Consider the following 27,184-nt stretch of genomic DNA (forward strand, 5'->3'; position numbering starts at 1 on the left):
TGCTGTAGACCTTACGTTTCTGAAACGTCAACACAGCAATACCGTTCATACTGTTTTATTCTAACAACTTCATTTTGTAAACAATAATAAGTGTATAAATATACAATACCGAAAAAACTCAAAAAAATACATTTACCAACTCTGTGTATCGTTATATACAAGGCATAGTGACGGTGTACTCTTTTTTCATTCAATCTCTATCAAAAATGTAAACAGGTGTATGCTAACTCTATTGTACAAAGAAGACTAAACGCTCATCATTAGCTTACACATTTGAGTAGAGTTTAAGACTTAAGAAGAGTGTGGATCAACTGTCGAGATGAGTTTCTTAGATCCAGAAAGGTCCAGTGAGTGTCCAAAAATAAAAAGGTGTATCTTTAACACTTTCCCATCCAATAAAAACAGCAGCAGATGAATTGGGCAACCAAATAAAATATGTCTGTTTCTGTTGCCTCATTAAGCAATGTAAACATTAAATATAGAGTTCACATTCAGACAAATGTATCAGTAATACTAATAACCCGTAGGCCTAATAATCACTGCAATTTAGTTGACGTATATATAATCAATTTGGAGGATAGAACCTTAGTCTATTTATTTTTTGCAATATAAGGACCTTATGTATTCAGACAATTTGTATTCAGAAAAGTGACCCAAACTAAGCAGGAAAAGGAATTTGCCCAGTTTTGGCAATTTTTCTAAAATATTAAATGAAGTAACGTCTCTTTCTGAGACAGGTTTAACTTTGTAAGGCCGAGAACAGAGTTCAGCAAAAATATTCTAGCCCAGATACCGTGACTCCTGAAATACATAAATTCCTCGAGGTTAAGTACTTTGGCAATACAATATTTTAGCTTTTTTTTTATTGTGGTTTGAAAACTGGGCTGCATATCTCATGTACAAGTCTCAGGTTTAAATACCGATTGAACCTACTGCTGTGAGTGATTTGGATCTGGGTATTAGCATCTTAATTAACACCACAATATATTTTCTTACCTTGACTTAATTAAAATGTGAGTGTGTAGCCCCCAAAAGCCAAAGCCTTAAGACGCTTCTCATTCGTTATTTTTGCGTGACAATATAGCATAACAAAACATAAAATATGTTTTACATGGGCAAGTGATTCAATCTTCATGACTTTGGATCAATCTCTCAGTGATGTCAACAACTTACAACTTATGCTAAAACCACCAGCGCTGCGAACGCCGCCAACGCCGCCAACGCCGCTGACCATGACTCATGGGAACTAAGATGGACGGAGGTGAAGCACTGTTTGTTATACCACAGATTCATGAAGGACCTCATAGAAGTCCAAGGCCTTGCGGTGGGGGGCCGAGTGCAACACCACCTCGCTGGTCACCTCCACGGGGACCACCAGGAGGTTGGGCCCGTTTGGGGGCCCAACATGAACGGGTTCTTGGCTCGGAGGAGCCTCTAGATCCACCTGCTCCAGCTGCTCCACCTCCTGATCGGCCAGGTCCACCTCGCTACCATAGAACACAGCCATCCGCCTGGCCAGCAACCCCTCCTTCTCACCGAGGTCCTCCTCCTGGACCTTCATCCTCTTGTGGCGCCACATGGAGGAGGCGTGGCGGATGGCACGCCTGAGGAGGTGCCTGCGGTATGCACGCTGAACGACCGCGGCAGCCAGCTCCTCCTCCTTGTGGCGGAAGGTGCTGGTGATGGGGGCGAATGAGTCAGAGGTGGGGTTGCTCATGACGAACTTCGCCTTGATGCTCTCGCGCATGGCGGCCATCTCCACTGTCTCTCCCAGCACCATCTGCGTGACCGCCAGCAGGACGTCCAGGCAGTGGATGCGGTCTCCGATCACCAGCGGAAGATCCATCTCGATCAGCTGCAGGCGGTTCGGCTTTACCACCCGCAGCGGCATCTGCAGCGCGTCACAGAAGTCCGACAGGCGGGCGTACTCTAGGAACTGGGTCCCTTCCAGGTCAAACTTCTCCCAGGTCTCGTTGAACATCTCGAAGTCTTCCTCGCACAGCGCGTCCCCGCTCTCCTCCTGCGCCACGTTGAAGTTCTCCAGGATGATGGCGATGTACATGTTGACCACCACCAGGAAGGAGACGATGATGTAGCTGCAGAAGAACATGATGGCCATGCCGGGGTTCCCGCAGTTCCCCTGCACGTCCGTGCCTGGGTTCTCGAAGTCGGGGTCGCAGTCCGGCGCCTCCCGGTTCAGGATGGGCAGCAGCAGGCTGTCCCAACCCGCGGAGGTGGTGATCTCGAACAGACACACGATGCTGCCCCCGAACGTCTCAAAGTTGAACATGTCGTCGATACCGGCCTGCTTTTTGACATAGGCGAAGTTGGACATGCCAAATATAGAAAAGATGAACATGATGAGAAACAGCAGCAGGCCAATGTTGAAGAGGGCAGGAAGTGACATCATGAGGGCAAACAGCAGGGTGCGGATGCCCTTGGCTCCTTTGATGAGGCGCAGGATCCTGCCGATTCTGGCCAATCGGATGACTCGGAACAGAGTGGGTGACACAAAGTACTTCTCTATGATGTCAGAAAGCATCGTGCCTGAAAAATAAAACGCATGATAGTTAGAGGTAAACACATTATTTAAAAGAAGAGTTTCAATAAGTTATAGTCAGAGCTCAACACACCGGCTATGGACAAGATGACGACGACAAAGTCAAAAACGTTCCACCCATTCTTGAAGAAGTACTGCCGCAAAGCAAACAGCTTCAGGGTACACTCCCCGGTGAAGACAACGATGAAGGCCACGTTGAGCTTGAAGAGGAAGTCACTCTTTTCAGGACTCTGGTCGTCTGTCTCCACCATCATGGTTACCATATTGAGGCAGATCAGCACCATGATAAAGATGTCAAAGACCTGCTGGCTAATGAAGTCGAACACCAAACCTTGGATCAGGTTCTGTTGAGGGTCAAAGGTCCCGGGGGGGTTGAGGGTGGGAAATGAGAGGGGAGGGGGGAGAACATGAACCCCATTAGTGTGTTTGTTAACACCTGCAGAGGTCAAGGCTAAAGATCAGGGGTCAAAGGCTCTGGAAGCATTCCTGCTTGTTGGCTCAGAGCCGGTATGATGTACGATGTACGATGAGGTGTTACCGAGGGAACGTACCGCGGGTCGGGGGGTCGGTTTCTGAGGTTTCTTGGACCCTAGTTTCTTCATGGCTTCATAGTATTTCTTCTGTTCCTCAGTCATGAAGATGTCCTTGTCTCCAAAGTGCACAAACCCAACAGAGGCATGAACATATACATCTTATCTAGTTTAGCTAGCAGTTTAATGAATTAATGGATGGATGGTTGGATTACAAAACATTTGGAAGTGCATCATGCAAAGCCTTTGGAACTAAACGTTAGCACTAATTAACAACGTCAAAGCTACATTTGCAGGTCGAGTGAACAGGTGAGGAGACTTATCTTCTTTTTCTGCTGGTTGAAGTTGTCAATAATCACACCGATGAAAAGGTTGAGAGTGAAAAAGGATCCGAAGATGATGAATATGACAAAATATATGTACATGTAGAGGTTGATTTCATAGGAAGGCTGTTCATCCACCTGCATCATAGATCAGCATGAAACCAAAGGAAGTCCTGATATACATTCAAGTCATTTATTATTTGAAGTAATGTTTAATTTAGATATGAAAAATTTCCAATAGCGATTGTTACCTCTCGCGAGTCCACAGCAGCATACATTATGTCCATCCAACCTTTGAACGTGGCCTGAAGAGAGAAAAAAACATTTTAATCTTAGCTGGGGACTAAAGATAAAAATGTGCTTTTTTTGCTAGCTCTGGCACATTTACATTTTGAGTGTAAACAAAAAATTGAAATAGTTGTGCATTCTCCCTGTTAAATAAACTAATAATTAATGATAAGATGAAAACACAAATGCATTAAAATCCTCACTAATCATATATTATAAGGCTATTAAACTTGTTGTTATGGTCACCAAGTCTGAACAGGCAGCCCAATCAGTTCAGAGGCCTACAACAACACTTTGTGCCAACCCCAAGTCCTGTCTCATTCACATTGAAAACCTATTCAAACACATTTAAAACTCATTTCAAATGTTACCAATTCAAATTCTAGACGTGAGCGTGAGCTCCTCTGCACTCTACTAAAGCATGCAAAACCACGCGGTCGTACGCGTGGTTTGGTAATGGTCTGAAACGGGCGGTTGAACTTGGCCACAGAAACGGTCGGTTGAACGGCGGCACGCGGTCCGTCGGTTTGCAACGGGGTCTCTCACCACTTGCAGCAGGGACAGGTAACCCGTGGCGACGTTGTCGTAGTTGACCTTGACGTTGACCCAGCGGGCCTCTCCGGTGGCCTGCTGCAGGGCCAGGCAGTCGCTGTGGTTGTTGACCTGGTCGAGGAGGAACAGCTCGTCCGACGTGGTGTTGATGCAGCGGTAGAACTTGCCGGCAAACAAGTTGACGCCCATGATGCTGAAGATCAGCCAGAAGATCAGACACACCAGCAGCACGTTGAAGATGGACGGGATGGCCCCCACCAGGGCGTTCACCACCACCTGTCAGAAGACCGGTGGGAGGACAGACAGGTTGACAGACAGACAGACAGACAGAGAGATATCAAATGGTCAGGTAGACAGAGACACAGGAAAGCAGACAGGATATCATGGATTGATATAAAGACAGCTTATCAGGTGGATTGACGGGACAGACAGAGACACAGCTAAAAACACAGACAGAAAGACAGACAGGATATCAGACTGATCGATTGATAGAAATACAGGTTACAGATGGATCGATGGTGTTTCACCAAGTGGTTCACCACCACTTAGACACCCTACACACCTCCTGTCAGAGATCAGCTTCCTAGACCTTCATCTACTGTTAGGGCATTCTACCAGGCAGGTTTCACCTTGACCAGCCATGTTCTTTTAGTTTTAATACAGCCACGCGTAACAGTAGCTCATGAACGTTGCCCAATTTGCCATAGTTTTAAGGGTTGATAGTTCCAGTTCCCCCATGGATACCAAAACCTCCGTATTGACTCCTACCTCTGTTCCATCAGCCCTGGCAGCCATGTTAGGAGGCATTGGGAGACATCAGTTAGTAGAGTTAGTGGAAGACAACTTTCATACGTTTGGCAACATGGATAACATGAGACAGTGTACCATGTGAGCAACTCACCCTCATCCCCTCGAATCTGGAGAGGGCACGGAGCGGCCTGAGCGCCCTCAAGGTCCTCAGGGACTTGATTGGTCCCAGGTCTGAGAAGCCCATCAAATTAGCACCCATGCTAATCAGAGACACCTGTGGTGGGACCAAGACATATCCTAGTCACATGTTACAATCAGCGTGTCAAATTAACATTCCTTGCATTAGCAACCCCGTCTGGTGGACTGTAAACTTCAACAGGCCACCCATCTTTCTTACGCTTTAAAGAAGCTCTAATCAAAAATACACCCCATTTGTCGACATTGTAAATTCATACCATTGATAAAAGTCTGCCACATTTTTGTGGTGGTGGGTTGTCTGTTTACTTCCCGGTTTCGTTGGGGAACAACGATCCCACAAAGATCATATATAGCGTTTATATTTTCACAATCGGTAACTCCAGGTGATGGAACTCACATCCACGATGAAGAAGTCCAGCCAGCACCACGCGTTGGTGAAGTAGGTCTTGAAGCCGTACGCCACCCACTTGAGGACCATCTCTATGATGAAGACGTAGGTAAAGATCTTGTCGGCGTACTCCAGGATTATCTTGATGGTCCGACGGCGCTCTATGTAGATGTCCTCAAACGCCTGAGACAGTAGATCAGTAGATCATTACCGTAGGTAAATCGTGGGTCTCCAAGTCACTGTGGACCCCTACGACACCAACGGCGTAGCCGCAGTAACATAGAGAACGACGTGTAGCCACGGTAACCTAGAGACCGAAGCTGTGCTCAGAACAGTAGCTGGATGTCTCGGAGGTCAACGATTCAAGACCAACCGTCCGAGTCCAGACTGCAGATCTGTTCGCTCCCTATAGCATCAACCACTGAGATGGATGGTGACATTTAGCATAGATTGAACCTCTTATTATTTGATATACATTACAATTTATAGAGAACATATTTTAGCACTGATTATTGGTTAGTGACTCAGGGTTATGGATGAAGGATTATTGGTTATAGGTTAAGGGTTATAGTTAACTGATTACTGGTTATTATTAAAGGTTATAGAGAACGGATTATCATTAGTGAGGATTATAGATTATTTGTAAAAGGCTGACCAGCGCTCCGCTACTGAGCAGGATCATGAAGATGATGAAGGTCTCGAAATAGTCGTGTTCCACGATGGTGAAGCAGGTTCTCCGGATGTTCCACCAGGTTTTGCCCCGGCCCTGGTGGATGTCCACGCTCAGACAGGGCCACCGCCGCACGCAGTCTGAGGGGGGAGGAGCCAACAACAGCCAATCACAAACACACTGACTGGGAAACTACGTTGAGGGATTAATCAGTGTAGTAAAAGGGGACATTATATACCACCAGGTGTGAGTGTGATTGGCTGTTACAAGCCCTTTTGAAAATCTGCCTCTTCTGACATCACAAGTGGGCGTGTCCACCTACTGGATAGATCGGTCTACCAGCCTACCCAGTGGACTGTAGCGTTGCTCATCTCGCTGTCATACTTCTAGGTGGACACGCCCACTAGTGATGTCAGAAGAGGCCGTTTTTCAAAAGGGCTTGGACCGGCGAATCACACTCGCACCCAGTGGTATCATATGCCACCTTTAAGGGTTACGTTGTCTTAAATAGTAGTAGACGTACCGTCAGTGAAGCAGGACTCCGGATCAACCGGTTCTGGCTCCTCCTCTTCCTCCAGCTCGGGTTCGGGTTCGGGGGGCTGGTAGTCGACGGTACTGCAGTCCGAAGAGTCTCCGTCGTCCTTGGTTACGCGCATCAGCTGCCAGGGCGATGGAAGCTGAGGTCAGAAAAATCAGAAGACAGAGGTTGAGTTACTTAAGGATGCTAACAATTTGAGCGTCGCCAAGCTGAGCGTCTGTGGAAGCGCTGCGCTAACATGCTTTGCTCACTATGCTAGCAGGAGCTTTGGTACGCTTTAAGCCATCACTTACTCACTTTGAAAGGTTCATGTACATGAGAATGTAGTTTTCCCTGGAAAGGGGTGAGAATATTACGATACAATTATTATTTGTCTACATATAGAGAGAGAAAGAGTAAGGTAGATCAGGTTACACACAGCAGGACGTTTTACACACCACACAGGAAGTTACATCTGGTTATTAATGGTTATTTCTACTGGTATAAATTACTATCTGGAATTGCTTCAAATCCATTTATGAAACAAGGTAGCTAAAAATAACCCCAACATTTATATCCACACCTATAGTCCAACGTCTAGTCTCTCTGGAACTTCTGGCTCTTACATTGGAACGCACATTCTGCCCTCGATCATCCTCATCATCCTCATCAGCCTCTTCATCGTCCTCATCGTCCTCATCGTCCTCATCGTCCTCATCGTCCTCATCCATGTTCTCGAGGTCTGACTCCCCCTGGGCCATGGGGACGGTGAGGACCACATCGTAGTCCATCAGTCGCCCCCGCCGGCCCTCCACCAGACAGTGAGACATCCCATCATCCTCGCTGGCTGCCGGACCCTCGCCGGCGTCCAGGTGGTTCATCTCCACCGCCCCGCCCCCCTTGGGTCCCTCCAGGCGGCTGGTGACGCGCAGGAACAGCGGAGCGAGCAGGCGCCGGAGGCGGGTCTTCACCCAGGCCACGCCCCCGGAGATCCGGTTGATGGCGATCTGCAGGTTGTTGAGCTCGCCGTCCTCGTCCGCGGTCGACAGGTTGTCCCCGCTGAACGAGCTGAGCAGCAGCGCCAGGAACAGGTTCAGCACCTGCACACGCACGCTACTGTTATACACGCTATAACATGCTAATAACATACTCCTAAAACATACTATCGACACACACTATAACACACTATAACATACTACTGTTACATGCTATAACATACTACTGTTACATGCTATAACATACTACTGTTACATACTATAACATACTACTGTTACATGCTATAACATACTACTGTTACATAACATAACATACTACTGTTACATGCTATGACATACTACTGTTATATGCTATGACATACTACTGTTATATGCTATGACATACTACTGTTACATAACATAACATACTACTGTTAAAAACTATAACATATTACTGTTACAATATATAACTTACTGTTACATACTATAACATACTACCGTTATAACAAACTATAACATACTTCTGTTACATACTATATCATACGGTAACCTACGACTGTTACATACAATAACATACTACTGTTACATGTTATAACATTCTACTGTTACATACTATAACATACTACTGTTACATGCTATAACATACTACTGTTACATGCTATAACATACTACTGTTACATGCTATAACATACTACTGTTACATGCTATAACATACTACTGTTACATGCTATAACATACTACTGTTACATGCTATAACATACTACTGTTACATGCTATAACATACTACTGTTACATGCTATAACATACAACTGTTACATGCTATAACATACTACTGTTACATGCTATAACATACTACTGTTACATGCTATAACATACTACTGTTACATGCTATAACATACTACTGTTACATGCTATAACATACTACTGTTACATACAATAACAAAATACTGTTACATACTAAAACATACTACCGTTATAACAAACTATAACATACTATGCTACCTTTTCGGAGGTCGTGCCCCTATAATCAATCATTTAAACATTTTGCATGTGTCTATAATAAATAATAAAATGACATTTAACGAACATCTCTTTCATACACACTATCTCGTGACCAGCTCAGAATGACATGACCGCCGTAAGAAGCGGATCTTTATTCGAAGGTGCATACTGTTTAAGGATGTGGTAATAAGGCGGTTTAATAATGTGGTAATAAGTCTGTATTCAAAGTCTGTAGCACCTACAAGCCTATTAGGTTAAGCCCCGACTGCTAACGTGTGTGCTTGGTCTCGGATACTCATCACATATCAAGTGGTTCTGATGAGGAGACGCCAATAAATATTGTGGTGCGTTGCAGTGGCGAGGGGTCTATCTTTAGTCGCCGCTGGTTTCCTGGTTCCCTAGGTTCAGACGGGGATCGGGTTCTCTCTGCCTGTGATTCAGCAGCGTCGCTTCCACACCCAGAGCGTCGCGGCCGGATCACAATATATCATATAGGATGTTTGTCATATGTATCATATCCTATGTCCAATGCTTGTCGTATTATATTGCTTTTAAAGTACATATCATGCATTTTACATAACATATTTAGCATCAATGGGATCAATATAAGTATATATTATGGCATAACGAATTTGTATTATAATTAGGCTATATATAATTATAATTATGATTAATTGTAATTAATTACATAACACAAAATCAAATAACATATTATAATATTATATTTAAATTAATATTATAACATATTATATATTTATTTAATATACCACTTTATATGTAATGTGTGCATGTAATACGAATTCTATATATATAATACAATGTAATGCAATATTATATATATGTTACTATATACATACAGCATATATATGTGTACTAATGCAGTAGCTATATGCTGCTGGCGTCGTGGCTGATTTAGCAGACCTCAGATCACGCTGACGGGTCGTCAGAAGCTCTGGCCCTCACTCATCAGTAAGTCATTACCACTAGTCCTTCCTCTAGGCTCCCTCAGCTGTTTAGGACCTCAGTTCACACCCCTGCTTGACCCTTCACCTCAACCACTATACATAGAACGCACTTGAGAAACATGCTCTTGGATTTTATTGTCGTTAGGCCCCTCGTTAGGCCCCTCGTTAGGCCCCTCGTTAGGCCCCCCGTTAGGCCCCTCGTTAGGCCCCTCGTTAGGCCCCTCGTTAGGCCCCTCGTTAGGCCCCTCGTTAGGCCCCTCGTTCCCTAGATCTGTTCTCTACTCACCACCAGGTTTCCGATCACCATGACCATCATGAAGACGATGAGGCACATGCCGGTGCCCGCCACCTCCATGCAGTCCCACATGGTCTCGATCCACTCGCCGCACAGGATGCGGAACACGATGAGGAACGAGTGGAAGAAGTCGTGCATGTGCCAGCGCGGCAGCACGCAGTCCACGGCGATCTTGCACACGCACTCCTTGTAGCTCTTCCCGAAGAGCTGCATGCCCACCACCGCGAAGATGAAGACGATGATGGCCAGCACCAGGGTCAGGTTGCCCAGAGCCCCCACCGAGTTACCGATGATCTTGATCAGCATGTTGAGGGTGGGCCACGACTTGGCCAGCTTGAAGACACGCAGCTACACAGCACCGCAGTCACACGCACACACACACACGCACACACACAGGTCACTGGGGTAAGGTAACTATGGTAACCAGAGGAAGAGTGATGCTTCTGTGTTGTTGGGGTAACTATGGTTACAGTGATAACAGTTTTTTTGCTATGGTTACTGTAGTCAAGGCGGGTGGCCCATGGTAACCAGAGCGGAGTGACGGCCGGTCTCTCTCACCAGACGGAAGGAGCGGAGCACGGACAGACCCTGGACGTTGGCCAGGCCCAGCTCCACCAGGCTCATGGTCACGATGATGCTGTCGAAGATGTTCCAGCCCACCTGGAAGTAGTAGTAGGGGTCCATGGCGATCAGCTTGAAGAACATCTCGGCCGTGAAGATCCCAGTGAACACCTGGATAAAAGAGACCCCCGTGAACACATGAACCCCCACGACCCCCTCCATCCAACATATGAATACACAAGAGATCCCGTGAACACATGAATAACCCAGACTCTGTAAACACATGTGCAACCAAGACTCTCATGAATACATAAATAAACAAGACCCCTGTGAACACATAAATCACTATGACCCCCGGACCGGTGAACACATTAATCACGAGACCCACTGTGAACATGTGAATAACAGAGACCCTCGTGAACACATGAATGACAAAGATCCGTGAACACCTGAATAACAGCAGCCATAAACCGACACACACACACACCACCACTCTCCCCACCAAGACCAGCAGCTGAACCTCCCAGTCTAACCCAGTCGAACCTAGTTGAAGCCAGTTGAAGCCAGTTGAAGCCAGTTGAAGCCAGTTGAAGCCAGTTGAACCCAGTCTAACCCAGTCTAACCCAGTTGAAGCCAGTTGAAGCCAGTTGTACCCACTTGAACCCAGTTTAACCCAGTTGAACCAGTCTAACCCAGTATAACCAAGTTGAACCCAGTTGAAGCCAGTATAACCCAGTATAACCCGGTTGAAGCCAGTATAACCCAGTTGAAGCCAGTTGAAGCCCAGCTCAGGGACCCACCAGGTTCCCCACGGACAGCATGTGGTCGAACTGAGGCGTCATGGGGTAGTGCTCCATGGCCATGAACAGGGTGTTGAGGACGATGCAGATGGTGATGGCCAGGTCCACAAAGGGGTCCATCACCACGAAGTTGACCCAGTTCTTGGACGTCACCCAGACGTCGCAGCAGTCCCACTTCAGGAAGAGGTCGGCGAACCGGTACCAGCCGGAGGGGCAGGGTCTCTGGGCCTCCTCCAGCTCTAAACAACACACAGCAGGACGTTTTACACACCACACAGGAAGTTACGCACACTGGACAGGAAGTCACAGGTCTGTTGGTGTGTTGATGTTTCAGATCAATTATCGTCATTGGTACTTAGTATTGGTATTCACATCCTATAATCCGTTCAATCAAAATCCAATCATCAGAGTCTGATCAATGGAGCTTCCTCCTCTCCTAAAAGTTATTTATGATGATCATGTCCGAAAAGGTAGGTTCAACATATCGCTTCCTTTGGCCGGGCAGTGCTTAACGCTTCTTTAAAACGCTGACTGTTGGAAAAATGATGGCTATGCTGGATGTGTGTGGAAGGGTAGTGCTAGTTGAACATAAGCCTATGTCTTATCAGCAACATGGGTATCTAAGTCTGTGTTTAGGTTTGGGCCCGGCTTAGCACCAGGAGGGTCGAAGGTCTATGAGTCCGACTTGAACACAATGTCATTAGCACTGCTGTGAAGCTAGTGCCAGACATTGCGACTGTCCTGACCTTGGTCCTCTGGGTGTACAGTGTCAGTAGCCGCATGCTAAGCTTAGCAATTACAGCCCACAGTAGTGTAGCCTGAAGGGGCTTGGGACGGAGCCAAGAGAGCCTCTATAGACGCCGCTTGGCTCTGCACTTCATTTGACCTATGGTCACGCTACCACAGGCTTAGCATTGCAGCTATCGGGTCGAATGTAGCTGCACTACCACTGGCTTAGCATAACACACGCGTTGGTCTCATGTGGCTACGCTACAGGCTTAGCGTAGCCAACTCGTTGTTCTGATGTAGCTTGGTGACAACAGGCTGCAATTATATTTCATGCAAGCTTTTTTTCTGCTTTTTCTGTCGGCTTTTTCCCGGGCGATACCTTCCATGGCGGCGACCGTGGCAACGGTGAGAACGCTGGCAGTTCGGTGTTTGAGGCCCGGCGCCTCCAGGTGCACCCCACTGAGGGCGGAGCCTCGAGACCCCCCCTCTTCGTCCTGCTTCACCTCCTCTTCACAATACGGCTGAGGAACATTTTGAAACCCAGGTGGTGACAGGGTCGGGTGTAAAACAGGAATAACCAGGTGTTAATCAGACGTAAGACAGGTGTCGGAAGGTCTGAACCAGATGTCAACCACATGTTAATAAGATGAGCTATAAACCAGGTGAGAACCAGGTATAAACCATATTTTAACAGGATGAGGTACAAACCTGGTATCAAATATGCGCAAGCAAGATATAAGCCAGGTTTAGGCCAGGTATATCCAGGCGTTAACAGGATGGGTTGTAAACCAGGTGTAAACCAGGTGTTAACAGGATGGGTTGTAAACCAGGTGTTAACAGGATGGGTTGTAAACCAGGTGTAAGGGGTTGTGAGCAGCAGCAGATCCTCACCTGGGTCATTGTGGGCACCCTGATGAGAAGTCGCGGGATGATTCGACCGTTACAGTCCTTCAGTACGTCTTCGCTGCCGTCACCTTCCTCGTCAAACTCAAAATCTGTGTGGTGACTCAGGGACTTCTTACTGGTCAGAGTCGCTTGGCTGCCTACGAAAGCTTCCTGTCAAACAAAACAATAGCTTCCTGTTGTCGACCGTGGACCAACAAATACTACAGCAGAGGGCAGCATGGGACACGTGTGGCTGTATGTGTCTTACTGTACATTTACACTTGGATCGAATGCGACTTATGACTGTTGATACACACACAATGGCGGAGTGAACCATGCAAGGCGACAGCCAGCACGTCGGGATCAGTGATGGTTAGGTCTTGTCTTGCTCAGGGACACCTCATTACAAATTAACCCGCTCTACCTCCTGAACTAAGCAGACACTGTGAGCACCTCAGGAGAGAGAGAGAGAGAGAGAGAGAGAGAGAGAGAGAGAGAGAGAGAGAGAGAGAGAGAGAGAGAGAGAGAGAGAGAGAGAGAGAGAGAGAGAGAGAGAGAGAGAGAGAGAGAGAGAGAGAGAGAACGAGAACGAGAACGAGAACGAGAGAGAGAGAGAACGAGAGAGAGAGCGAGAGCATCGATATGTAGGGTTAGGGTGTGTGTAACAGCAGACCATCACCTGGTCTTGGTTCCTCAGCTGCTCTAGCATCCGCTGGAACTCCTCCTCCTTCTCCCGAGCCTCCCGCAGTGTGGCCTCGTTCTGCTCCTCGTACGCCATGGCCACCACGGCCAGGATGAGGTTGATGAGGTAGAAGGAGCCCAGGAAGATGATCACCACGAAGAACAGCATGTAGGTCTTCCCCGCCGCGCGCAAGAGCTACACAAACACACACACACGACCGGTTTACCATGTGGAGGAGCCAGATGAGGCGGAGAAGGATAATAAGTGGGTCAAGAAGAGGAGCAGGAGGAGGAGCAGGAGGAAAAGGAAGAACAGGAGGACGAGAGGGAGGAGCAGGAGGAGGAGGAATAATAAGAGGATCCAGAAGAGGAGGAGGAGCAAAAGGAGCAGAAGGAGGAGATGGAAGAACAGGAGGACGAGAAGGAGGAATAAGAAGAGGAGAAGGAGCAGGAGGAGCAGAATGAGAAGGTGGCCGACCAGCTGAAAGAGGTTCTCCCAGTAGTCCTGGGTCATGAGCCTGAAGAGAGCGAGGAAGGCCCAGCCGAAGGAGTCAAAGCTGGTGTAGCCGTAGTTGGGGTTCCTCCCCGCCTTTATACACTGGTAGCCCTCAGGACACTTCCTGTTGACACCACACCCACCGGCCAATCAGAGACAAGGTCAACCCTGTCCCATTTACTACCTGATAAACTACTCAACAATCCACAATTAAAAAGAAAGATTCAATGTTAACAAATCAAAGCAAAATTACCCCTTTGGTGTACGAGTGTAGTGGCATAGTAGAATATGAGTGTAGTACTCTAGTACTGTATGAGTGTAGTACTCTAGTACTGTATGAGTGTAGTACTCTAGTACTGTATGAGTGTGGTACTGTGGTCGGAGTACTCACCCAGCGTCCGAGCTGTTACCGCAGAGCAGAGCGTCTAAACTGCCCTCAAGATAGTATTGGTTATCTACGAATAGAACGACATCATCCATCAAAAACGACAACATCATCATCGTCGCCTCTCAATAAGTAATGGATAATGTATAGCAGGGCGGTCATAATAGGGATATAATCCAAGACAGGGGGGTGATGCAAGAATCTGACGTGTAGCGGATTATTAATTGCCTTGAATCACCCACTGAATGAGCATGGCTTGCGTGGCTATTTACTGAAGAAAAAAATACAAAGAAAAAAAGGGTTGAATTGATTTATAAAATATTGTATTGCTTGTATTGCTAAAGAAATCATTAGATGGCTTGAACTGCATCCCTAGCAATGCTTTCTTAGGATTAGCCCTGTTACATCATCAACCATATCCCAGTCCCTGATTTGCCTCGATGACATTTTAACTTCCGGAACTCTATGTGGGCGACAGTAGGATCAGGCTGATGCTTGTCGTGAAACCGAATGTGAGGTCACATGATCAGGATGTTCTCCAGCACGGCCTAATTGCTATGTGGCAATGGAGGATGTTTTTCCCTTTTTGAACAGATGAGCACCTGATTGAGGTTTTCTGCCCATAACTGCAAAAGTATGTTGACATTGTCCTCAAACAACGTCATAGCCCATATTTAGTGTTAATTTCATGCCTGTCTTCTTCAATTTTGTAGACCAGCTCCTTGAGTCTTTTAATCTCTCTTACGTTTACACTTTTTTTTTTCTTCACTGGGGATATTCCAGCCATTAACCATGACTCCAAATATGATCAAATAAGTATTAAGATCCATGGTATTTTCAGACGGAGCAACGTTTTATGTTACTCAACGTAACGTTTAAGTCGTACATACAAAACCTACCGGTATTTTCGATATATTCCACAAAGTTGAAGGTGTGGTTGGAGGCGAGCGAGCCGTTGAGGGCCGTGGCGTTGCTGAAGTCCCCCAGCAGCGTGTCGTTGGAGGGGGGAGGCCAGCGGATGCACTTCTGCCGGAGGTTCCCCATGAAGAGCTGGAGGCCGACCAGGGCGAAGACGGCCAGCGCGAACACCGTCAGGATCATGACGTCCACCATCTTCTTCACCGACTGGATCAGAGCGCCCACGATGGTCTTCAGACCTGGGGACACGGCGGGGGTCAGACGGTACTCAGACGATACTCAGACGATGCACCGGGGCCCCAGAACAAGTGGTTACCCGGTCGGACCTAGGGCTGGGCCATTAATCACATTCTGATCGTGATTTCGTTTTTTGTGTCAAACGATATCCAAACTAATTTAATCAAGTTGAAAAAACGTATTTGTACATTATTTTTCTATCTATTCTGAAATTTCAAATGATTTTTTGGAAAGAAATGCTGAATAAAGTCATAATTTTTTTAAACTCGAAGATAATCGTTTCAATAATCATGATTTCAATATTAACCAAAACAATCGTGCTTATGATTTTCCATAATCCAGCAGCCCTAGCTGGACCTGTTGTTGCAGAGAACAATAGTTGTCTCTCCTAAACTTTTAAACATTATAAGCATATTAAGTGAAACTATTATTGATTCTACATGTAAATCCATTTCCGCTGCAGAATGAAAGCAGTACCAGGAATCACAGTGATGGTTTTGAGCGCTCGCAGGACCCTGAAGGTTCTCAGTGCTGAGACGTTTCCCATGTCCACAAACTCAGTGAGGTACCTGGAGAGAGAACCACACGTTAACCAACACCAACCACCGCCAGCAAATACACACACACACCACCATACAAGACCACAAGCACCACTCATGAACAGACCAGAATATTTCATTGGTTGTCAAAATTGATCCCACTTTGATTGTAATATTTGTCATTTGGAAGTTGCTTTGGATAAAGGTGTCTGAATATTAATATTCCTATTCCTATTCATTCAGCCTTTCATGAATATATAATATTACACATTTATGTGACGTAGGTCCTATCGCTTGGCTTAGTTCTATTTTTAATTTGCTGCTCTGAAGAATTGGAGTGGCGTTGGTGTAACAGAGTCGTCCGAGGGCCGCAGACGACACAGACTAACAATGTGTTGACTTCCTCAGCTCGTCCGGTCCGGACGTTGTTACCATGACATGCTCCTGCCGGCCCTGGCATGTACGCACATATCGCCTCCCTGGCTTCAATTGTAAGGCTGGGTCGATAAGATACCGTACTTGAACTTCTCGAATGTTCTAACAGGGATTTTCTAGCATCCCCTTTAGCAAAGAAAAACCCAAAGCATCTTCAATTCAGCTGCATGTCCTTAAGGAGCAGCTAGGGGTTCAGACCTCTTACTCTACGATGTCGACAGGTCGAATGTTGACATTCGAACCCGGGACCATTTGGCTGTCAGTCAAGTAACCTAACTACCAATACCATCCCTCCCTGTTACCACAGAGATGTTCTGTCTGTTTGGCAATGTTGTGCCAGTCCTATGGTGCAACTAACTTATTACCTTTATGAAGCTAATAGCGATTTGAGGTAATAACTATATTTCTGTGTGTTGAATGTAAACTCACGCCATGCTGATGACCATGAAGTCCAGCCAGTTCCACGGGTCTCTTAGGAATGTGAAAGGTCCGATAACGAAGCCTCGTGCCAACACCTTTGTCGTCGCCTCAAACGTGTAAATTCCAGTAAAAACATACCTGGAACACACGTATAAATACCAGTAAAAACATACCTGGAACACACGTGTAAATACCAGTAAAAACATACCTGGAACACACGTATAAATACCAGTAAAAACATACCTGGAACACATGTGTAAATACCAGTAAAAACATACCTGGAACACACGTATAAATACCAGTAAAAACATACCTTGAACACCCATGTTGTCAACAGACTTCATCTGATTAAAAACCATATAAGATTAGACTACACTACACTTGAAAAGAATAGATGAGATTTGGATTAGATTCGGATTAGATAATGAATATGATTAGAACAGGATTCAATTGGAATTAGATCAAATTAGATTAGTGATAGTTTATACTATGACTACGTAAGGAATAAATAATGATTATAACAGGATTAGATAACATTATATCAGAATAGTCTACTCTTGTTTTGATCAGATACAATCTGGATAACACTATTCTAGATTATATTATATTAGACTAGATTATACATGACTAGATTAGGACTATATTCAGTTAGATTTTACCAAGGCAGACTAAATTAGATCTAACTAAATTATTTTAAATCAGGATTAGATTACATTAGACCAGATTATGCAGGATTATATGAGGTCAGATTACATTAGATTACGTTTGATTAGCCGTACTCACTCTACGGTTTTGCTCCAGGGAGGAGGGTTGCTCATCGTCATGAAGACACAGTTGGCAAGAATAGTTAACATGATGAACAAGCTGAACAATATGATATAGGAGTTAAGGACCATGGCAATCACGGTAAACAGCTAACTAATCTGATCATCTGGGTTAAGGTATGACCTCATCCATTATGATAAACATGATCAAATATTTGATAATCTGTGTAACATTACCCATGATAAATCACCTGATCACATTATCTGATCTGTGCTTTTAAAAGGTAATCAATGGATGAGGATGTTGATCAATAGCTGTGGCGAATGTGTGCACGTTGGCTGGTTAGAGCGGCCTCACCTGGCCCGAGTCACTCTGATTGGACTCTGGGGCGGGTTGAGGTTGCACACCTGTTGCACATTGAGCAATCAATGTGCAAGGGTTGAGCAAGCCATCACCACTCACTCTCCTGCATGGCAACACAGAGCACAATGCCCACGTACATAACCATGCAGGTTATTATCTGTATCGGAAGGATATGAAAGAATGAGGATGCTAACCATGCTGTTTATGGGGTGGATCAGAAATGAATGGATGACTATGTCGATGGATTGTGTCTGAAGGATATGAAGGGATGATTTTAACCATGCTTTATATGCGGTGCATCAGGAGGATATGAATGGATGATTTTAACCATGCTTTATATGCGGTGCATCAGGAGGATATGAATGGATGATTTTAACCATGCTTTATATGCGGTGCATCAGGAGGATATGAATGGATGATTTTAACCATGCTTTATACGAGGTGCGTCAGAAGGATATGAATGGATGATTTTAACCATGCTTTATACGAGGTGCGTCAGAAGGATATGAATGGATGATTTTAACCATGCTTTATACGAGGTGCGTCAGAAGGATATGAATGGATGATTTTAACCATGCTTTATACGAGGTGCGTCAGAAGGATATGAATGGATGAGGATCTTGATGGCGCCCCTGCGGACCCGACTGAAGGGCGTGAGGGAGTAGCAGGCCGGCTCAGCGTTGAAGCGGAAGATGGTGTTACCTCTGCTGACCACAATGAACGTCTGGGAACGCACACACACACACACACACACACACACACACACACACACACACACACACACAAAAAGGATACTAAGGATGCTCCAAATAAATTGTGTAGTATTAATCTGAGCTCAGTAGAAGGGTGTAACTGTACTGGTAGAGTATTGTAGTACTAGTAGAGTATTGTAGTTCTGGTAGAGTATTGTAGTACTGATAGAGTACTGCAGTACTGATAGTACTGGTAGAGTATTGTAGTACTAGTAGAGTATTGCAGTACTGGTAGAGTATTGCAGTACTGGTAGAGTATTGCAGTACTGGTAGTACTGGTAGAGTACTGCAGTACTCCACCAGTACTGCAGTACTGGTAGAGTACTGGTAGAGTACTGCAGTACTGGTGGTACTGGTACTGGTACTGGTAGAGTACTGCAGTACTGGTAGAGTACTGGTAGAGTACTGCAGTACTGGTGGTACTGGTACTGGTACTGGTAGAGTACTGCAGTCCTGGTAGTACTGGTGGAGTACTGCAGTACTGGTAGAGTACTGCAGTACTGGTGGTACTGGTGGAGTACTGCAGTACTGGTGGTACTGGTGGAGTACTGCAGTACTGGTGGTACTGGTGGAGTACTGCAGTACTGGTGGTACTGGTACTGGTAGTGTACTGCAGTACTCTACCAGTACTGCAGTACTGGTAGAGTACTGCAGTACTGGTGGTACTGGTACTGGTAGAGTACTGCAGTACTGGTAGAGTACTGCAGTACTGGTAGAGTACTGCAGTACTGGTGGTACTGGTACTGGTAGAGTACTGCAGTACTGGTGGTACTGGTACTGGTGGAGTACTGCAGTACTGGTACTGGTAGAGTACTGCAGTACTGGTAGAGTACTGCAGTACTGGGGGTACTGGTAGAGTACTGCAGTACTGGTAGAGTACTGCAGTACTGGGGGTACTGGTACTGGTAGAGTACTGCAGTACTGGGGGTACTGGTACTGGTAGAGTACTGCAGTACTGAGTACTGCAGTACTGGTAGAGTACTGCAGTACTGGTAGAGTACTGCAGTACTGGTACCTTCTGGGCTCGGTAGAAGGGGTCGGGGTCCTCCAGGGGCGTGTTGAGCATGTCCCCCGGGGGGTCCCCGTAGATCATGGGGATGTTCTTTCCCGCCTCCAGGTGTACGTTGGGGGCCTCGGGGGCCCGCCCCTCTACTTCCTGCCCGTGCCCCACTGCTTCCTGGGCCCGCCCCTCCTCCTCCGCCAGCCTCTCGATCTGCGCCAGGGAGTCGGCCGTGAAGAGGCGGAACGTGGCCATGCCCGAGGGAGGGTGCACGGCCATCTGGGCATGGCGAACCCCGACCACACCGGGGGTACGCTACTGACACCTGGAGGGGGGGGGGGGAGGGAGGGAGGGGGGGGAGCGGGAGGGAGGAGGGGGAGGGGGGGAGGGAGAGCGAGAGCGTGAGAGAGCGAGAGGGGGACAGAGCTTTCCACAATGCTAACATTTTTGATTTGCTCGAGGGTATGTTGTACAAATTGTTAGAAAGTGGTGTTGGTCCGAGCACACAAACACAAAGTGTGCAGATTAAATTGACCTGTTATTGGGTCCAAATCAATGAACTGGCATAAACCCTAGAACAGTCTGCAGGACCCCATCCGTGTTATTATTGTGTACCCTACCTCCAACGGAAATACCAAATAACGAATTAGGACTACATCCATTTGTAATTACTACTGCAAAGAAAGTGATGGCGACAGCCTCCAATACGAAGGCCTTACTACCAGAGCAAACCCTCTCCGCCTGCTGGTTCTGGAACCAAGTAAAGTCATAAAAGGATGCTCCCTGGATGCTTCTCCTTCTACAGCCTCCAAGTTACACACACACACACACACACACACGCACACACGCAGACAGACACTGAACGATGTATGTGTGTCTGTCTGTGTCTAAGTAAGTCATAAATGCAAACTCTATGGATGCATGCCCTACACCACCCTCCCAACACACACACACACACACACACAGACACACACATCGTGCACATGTGTGTGTCTAAGTGTGTGTCTAAGTGTTCGCCAGGCCCCTTCCCGACATCATGTTACTTATTAGCTTAGCAGACGTGTCCCCTCCGCGTTTAACATCCCCTGGTTATTTTGGTTCTTAGTTTTCATTTCCGCAAATTTCGCCCCGGTGTTAGAGAACCAGCCTCTGGAGGAGGTGAGCTGGGGTAACCTCCTCCACTAATCACATGACTGACGGCCCAACGGAAGACAAGGGTCCATCTGCAGGCTTGGGCGTTTCCGTCATGACACAAGAACACCCTTTAGGCGTTCCTGGTAGCGTTTCATCGACCAATCACGAGGTGTTTCGAAAGGCATACTGGGTTTCGCAAGGCATACTGCGAAGCACAGTCGCGAGGCATACTATGCTTTCCTTCCTTAATGGCAATTTTACCTCTCTCATTAGATTTAGCAATCATGGAGCCCCCTTGGCTAACATTAGTTCTATGCTACCCGTACTTACTACTAGAAAATCTAACTAGCGAATGTTCCGGATGTTGACAGCCGTGCGAAGAAGAAGGGGGTCAGTGTTGACGGTGAAAGTTAGGCCGCTTTATAGTCCTCCGTAAAGTGCTGTACGTAGACATGGAGAGCCCTCTCCATAGCCTGTCGGAGACCCTCTCTGTAGCTTAAGGGCGCATCCAATATTTTTTAACTATCCGTCGGCAGAAAGCTCTGTGATTGGTCCTCTTAACAAAATCTTTTCTGGAATCACTTCTCCGGTTTGACTTTGCACCTTATTTACTTTGTACATTGTTTTCAAAGACCAAATACGAAAATCAACCTCTATCCCAATACAACACCAAATAAGATTTGAAAAGCTTTGGAAGTTTATTTACAACACTATTTAGATGGTTTCGGAGTAGTACACTTTGACATTTTAATACAGTTCAGCGAGAAAGGCGACGAAGAATAAGAAGGGGGCGTTCCAGTCTGCGTAAACGGGAAAACCCACCACACGAGAATGCCCATTGTGCAGTGGGACAACCACTCACATCATGGCACCCTCTGATGACATCCCCGACCCTGATCGAACTTGAAAGCTATAAGATGCTGTCTCACTGCAGTGGCCTCCATACAGGACCTGGTCCGAAGCATTCTGCAGGATGGCAGCAGAGGACCAACACAGAGAGGAGAGATACAAAAAGACCTTAGTAGGTAGCAGACTAGGAGGTAGGAGACGGTAGGAGGTGGGAGAGTAAGACAGTAGGAGGTGGGAGCGAAGAAGGTAGGAGAGGAGGAGACCAAAAGAAGATAGGAGTTGGGAGAGAAGGAGGTAGGAGAGTAGGAGTTAGGAGACCAAAAGACGGTAGGAGGTGGGAGAGGAGGAGAGTAGGAGACCAAAAGATGGTAGGATAGGGGGTAGAAGGAGGAAGGAAAGTAGGAGATGTTGCCAGCTGCTGATCATCTATACGCCTCCAGTTACATCAGAGCCATGAGGCTGCACATTCCACCAACACATATATACACACACACACACACACACACACACACACACACACACACACACACACTCTCTTTCACTCGATGGCACACGCCAACACTTAACACCACCAACAAGCAACACACACAGACACACACACAAACAGACACACACACACACACGGACATGCACAGAAACACACACGAACAAACACACACAGCGTTTCATGACATGCACACAAGGACTCACGCACAGACTCACAAGCCCCGTCTAACACCCGTCTCGGTGCTACTACACTCAACCCTTGATCACTGCATTGATCCTATCTCCGCCCGCCCCCTGGGGTGAGGTGGGGGAGGGAGGAGGGTACTAGGGGAGGAAGGGGCAAGAGGGGGGGGTTGTCGGTGCTTCTGAAGTGATCCGAACCTAAAATACCCCGGCAGAGGATGGATAAGTTTCAGTCCGTCTCCGTGCGAACGATCTGCGTACCCGACATTAACGCTATGACTACGAGACCGACACAAAAACGTCAGGTTTTTATTGTCCACAATAAATCAATATCCATGGAATATAAGGTCTAAAGTAGATCGTAAAGAGTTTAGCGAACACAGAATGTCTGGACCCAAAATGGTAGCCCTTTGAGTTGGTTATAAACCATTTCCTGTTCCTTTGCTGTTACAAAATATTAATTTCGGAAGGACAATTTAAGTCTGAAAGTGTCAGAAAGAAGACGCACGTGGCGCGCATAACGCACACACAGCCAAATCCACAGATGTGGAGCTGCGACGCAAGTAACGAAAATATTCCTAAACAAACTTTTTTAACAATCTTTGATATGCTTAAATTACATAAGCTTTAGTCAATAATAAACATGTAATCTTCAGTGTCAGTGAATCTCGTCCAAACTGCCACACTATACGCTACATGAGACGACCTGATTGGTGGAGGAGCAGAGAGCTGGTGCCACAGCTGCTGCAGCTGCCAGAACTACATTCTTCTCCTGAAGCTAGGCTAACAGCTGGCGGCAGTTTACCCAGCTAACCGCGGCTACATACTGTGCTTACCACAGCTACATACCCAGCTAGCGACAGCTACACAGTGAGCTATAACCACAATGCCTAGCTTAATGCATCTAACTGCGGCTACATACAGAGCTAAGCTCCGCTACACATTGAAGTATAGCCACAGCTATGTGCACAAGCTTAAAAAAAGCTAGCCGCTAAAGACCTAGCTACCAACAACTACATACCTACATGCCACATACCTAACAGGATCTACGTACCACACTAATCAGCACTACAGACCTAGTTAACCACAGCTATATACCTAGCCCTATAGACTTAACTAGTTACTTAGCTAATACTATTGTGCTGGCAAAAATTATACTGTTAACGTCATAGTTATATTTAGCATAATGATGCTTGCTAATGTCTTAGTGCTAGCTCAGATTTGTGTGAGCATCTCCTCACTCCAGTGTCCAGCATATCAGAAGTTATAGACAGAAGAGTTACAGGGAAACAAGGCTTCCAACTCCTCCATATGGGTGGTGTTCTTCTGGCTGGCTCCACTCAGAGTGGTACCTCAGGCCTGTGCTTCACTCTTCAACATCCTGCTGTTCAGCACAGATAAGGGTCTCACTGAGCGACTCTCCACCTGCTAGGACCCCTCCACCTGCTCTTCACTTGATCTAGATTACCATCCCCAAGAACCACTGGAGAACAACCTTATGACCTCAAAACGTGTTGATACTGCCCAGAAAAAACTCACCTTACCTGAATCATCAGAACTTTAACCTCTCACGATACCTGACCCATCTGAGCTCAAACATCGGACCGTACCTTTGCTATCAGAACTATAACATCTCACTTTACCTTAGCTATCAGAGAACTTTAACAGCTTACAGTGCCTTAGCTATCAGAACTATATCATTTGACTTTGTCTGACCCACTAGAACTTTAACATCTTGCCGTAGCTTAGCTATCAAAACTTGAACATCTCACGCGGCCCGAGCGAGGTATTATAACTTTGTGATGCGTCTCTTTCTACAAGAGATGTGCACATCAGGGTTATGAAATAGTGATCAAAAGGAGCATCTCCATTCAATACAGTCAATCCTCTTGAATCCATGATATATTGTGTACCAATGAGAACGTCCCCAGTGTCTCGCACCTGAGAAGCTTCACCTGGGGCAGGTGAGAGGATAAGTCCAATGCACGAAAAATCTGAGAGCAGAGAGGAATCATATTACTTTAAGTTATCACAGCAACACATCTCCCTCACCATCTCCTCAAAACCAGCGAACCCATCGTGTGTAGACCACAGCGTCAATCCGACCGGCACAGAATATTACTCCCATTCAAAACGGCGGGCCAGAAGTTTATATAAAACAAGAACAATGCAGCTGGTAAGAGGGTTAAGGGAATAATGAAACGATGAGTGGGATGTGTTTGACCTGGTTTCCCCCTGTGTGACACCTTGCCAGGCTGTCACATGGTTTGAGTTGGTGAAAGAAACCCAAAACCAACACCTTCTTGGTCCAAGAACCTGTGACCCGAGACTCTGCCTGTACCACACACTCCGACATGCCTTCCAACACTGCCCTGCTGCTTCAGTGTACAGGGAGAGAGCCACCAAACATGGCTGTGATAAGACATGGAATATCGTTTGTTTGGTTCTTAACTTTGCCCCCCCCCCCCCCCCACCGAATTTCCCGTCTGGGACGTATAAGGCACCATCTCATCTTATGGTAATAGTGGCCAACATTGTGCTTTTCTAAACTGAAACAGCAAGAAGAAGAAAAAGTCAGAAGCACCGATGTCCTGGTCGTAGGATCACAGACGAGACCACACAAATAAATGTTTGAGTGTCAACATTTGAGAACCTTGTCCACATGGAGGGAAGCTATAAATAGGGGCCAAGAGACCCTGGCCTGCACCAAACACACGTGCCTTTTCTGACAAGCTCACACCTGGCAGGTGAGGGCAAGAGCTGGTTGGGACTCTCCTGGGGGCCGCTGCGTCACAAAAGGGCGGCAATGACGCAACGCATCGGAAAACAAAGCGCGGAGCAACGTCAGATGAATATGAAACCTGCAGAATGCCAATCCAAAGCTCTAGTCGATCTACTAATATACATCTCAAACCAATGACAAGTCGATGAGACATTATTGGGTTGATCGATGATGAGGTGGAGCGTAAACTCGACTCAACTAAAAATGTAGGCTGCATAAAAGTTCACTCATACAATTTTAAGGCATACAATTTTAATTAGGTCTCCTTAATTAGAATACTATATATATATATATATATATATTAAGTAGCCTATATTTAATTTTTAAAAACAAACGTTTTGAATGCTGCTGCAGGCATGTATTGCCTTGTAGTCGATCAATGGGGCACGTTATTTTGCCTGCTAAAAACTGTAATATATATAATGTAATCTCAGTGTAGGCCTACTTAATGCTCTATATAATAAAACCAATGTCATCAAGATTATTCTAAAACCAAGCAACCTCCCCATTAAACGAAACCAGCAGGGTCATCAGACCACAAGGTCTAACGACTTTAACCTCAACACGGACATAAAGCCGAGCCCTCACAAAACAATTTTGTACACTATTATTAAACTTTATTGGCCTGTGAGTTTGTGCGCCACTAAAGTCTGACCGTTGAACAGCCCAACGTCTTACCTTGCGCCGCAAAACAAACTCCAGAAGTCTAGAGTCCTTTCTCCGGAACCAGGACCTTTCTCAATAACCAGGACCTTTCTCCGGAACCAGTACGTGGGGGCGAGACTTGAAGTTCGGTAGATACTTGGATTGAGCAGTCGGTTCCTCGCGGGCCGGACAGTCCAAGGGGCAGCTGAGAGTTGGAGGTGAAACCGGAGATTTGCGGCAGGTAGGATCAACGCGTTAAGCCATTCCGACGCTTGGACTGAGAAACCCGTCGCTGCCCAGCTGTCGGCGATCCGGGTTTTCCATCTTTTTATATTTAATCCATATGCAGTGCAGTAGTCTTCAGTCTTCTGTGAAGTAGGCCACCTGTGCAGTGGGCCTACCTGTGTAATCGTCCACACGCGTGTTGTAGCCTACCTATGTGATACTTGCGCAATGATTACGCATTCTCCGCGACTCGTGCAACCCAGTGCGCAGAGACGCTATACACTAAAACAATACCAACTCTTAATCGTGGCCTGAATAAACAAAAGTACGAGGCCGTGGAACAATAGTCATCACGGGGAATCATTCCTTTATGTAATGAGTGGATTGGTGTAAAAGGTCGTCTGTGCACTGTGACTTCAGCGAAGCGGGACGAACAGAGTGACTTAAGTGAAGGGAGTTGGGGTGGGTGGGGGGACTCTGGCGGATCCAGCTCCCTCTGCAAAGTTCTTTCTGCGCAGGTCGTTTCCAGTTTTGCTCTGGTTCAAAGGAGCGGAGCACGAAGAGACAAGGAAGACGATCCATGTGATTACAAACGCAAACCGGTGTCATCTTATTCTCGGAAAGTCCGAGCTGAGATTTCCCCTCGACCCCCTCCTCCTCCTTCTATCCCCTCCGGCTGTGATTGGTCAGGACGCGGCTCTGAGAGGTCACTCATCAAATCAAAAGTCATCAGAACCTCAACGGGGCTTTTTATCCACATGATAAATCGGCAATATAAACACACTGCTCAAATAAATGCAACATATATAACCTAGAGCCTTTTTAACTGGCCATTTCCACCATCCTCATTTTAGGCAAACATTAAGGAATTAATTTCCTCCACATAATAAATAGTTTTAATG

General features: G+C 46.3%; 1 protein-coding gene across 1 annotated transcript; it reads right to left on the reverse strand.

The window, feature by feature from the left end:
* Positions 1-39: 39 nt before the first annotated feature.
* On the reverse strand, positions 40-26,888 carry scn4aa (sodium channel, voltage-gated, type IV, alpha, a). The gene is made up of 27 exons (XM_060037373.1): positions 26,091-26,888; positions 19,994-20,303; positions 18,830-18,950; positions 17,882-17,969; positions 17,108-17,236; positions 16,182-16,273; positions 15,449-15,706; positions 14,556-14,619; positions 14,147-14,288; positions 13,667-13,864; positions 12,994-13,158; positions 12,482-12,623; positions 11,374-11,612; positions 10,571-10,744; positions 10,004-10,360; positions 7,403-7,876; positions 7,095-7,130; positions 6,783-6,936; positions 6,245-6,399; positions 5,599-5,772; positions 5,155-5,277; positions 4,248-4,529; positions 3,665-3,718; positions 3,414-3,551; positions 3,112-3,216; positions 2,634-2,904; positions 40-2,547 (listed from the first exon to the last, which is right to left on the reverse strand). The coding sequence occupies exons 2-27, from the start codon at positions 20,255-20,257 to the stop codon at positions 1,277-1,279; spliced, it is 5,670 nt and encodes a 1,889-aa protein (XP_059893356.1). The 5' UTR covers positions 20,258-20,303; positions 26,091-26,888; the 3' UTR covers positions 40-1,276.
* Between the last annotated feature and the right edge of the window lie 296 nt (positions 26,889-27,184).

Source organism: Gadus macrocephalus, chromosome 18 (assembly GCF_031168955.1).
Source record: "Gadus macrocephalus chromosome 18, ASM3116895v1".
Classification (NCBI taxonomy): Eukaryota; Metazoa; Chordata; class Actinopteri; order Gadiformes; family Gadidae; genus Gadus; species Gadus macrocephalus.

Coding starts and splice junctions, on each gene's coding strand:
- scn4aa (XM_060037373.1), bottom strand. CDS start 20,257: ATGGCCGTGCACCCTCCCTCGGGCATGGCCACGTTCCGCCTCTTCACG. Junction 16,274..17,107: donor TTCATGGTCATCAGCATGGC/GTGAGTTTACAT, acceptor TTCTCTCTCCAG/GTACCTCACTGAGTTTGTGG. Junction 10,361..10,570: donor TGCTCCGCTCCTTCCGTCTG/GTGAGAGAGACC, acceptor GGTGCTGTGTAG/CTGCGTGTCTTCAAGCTGGC.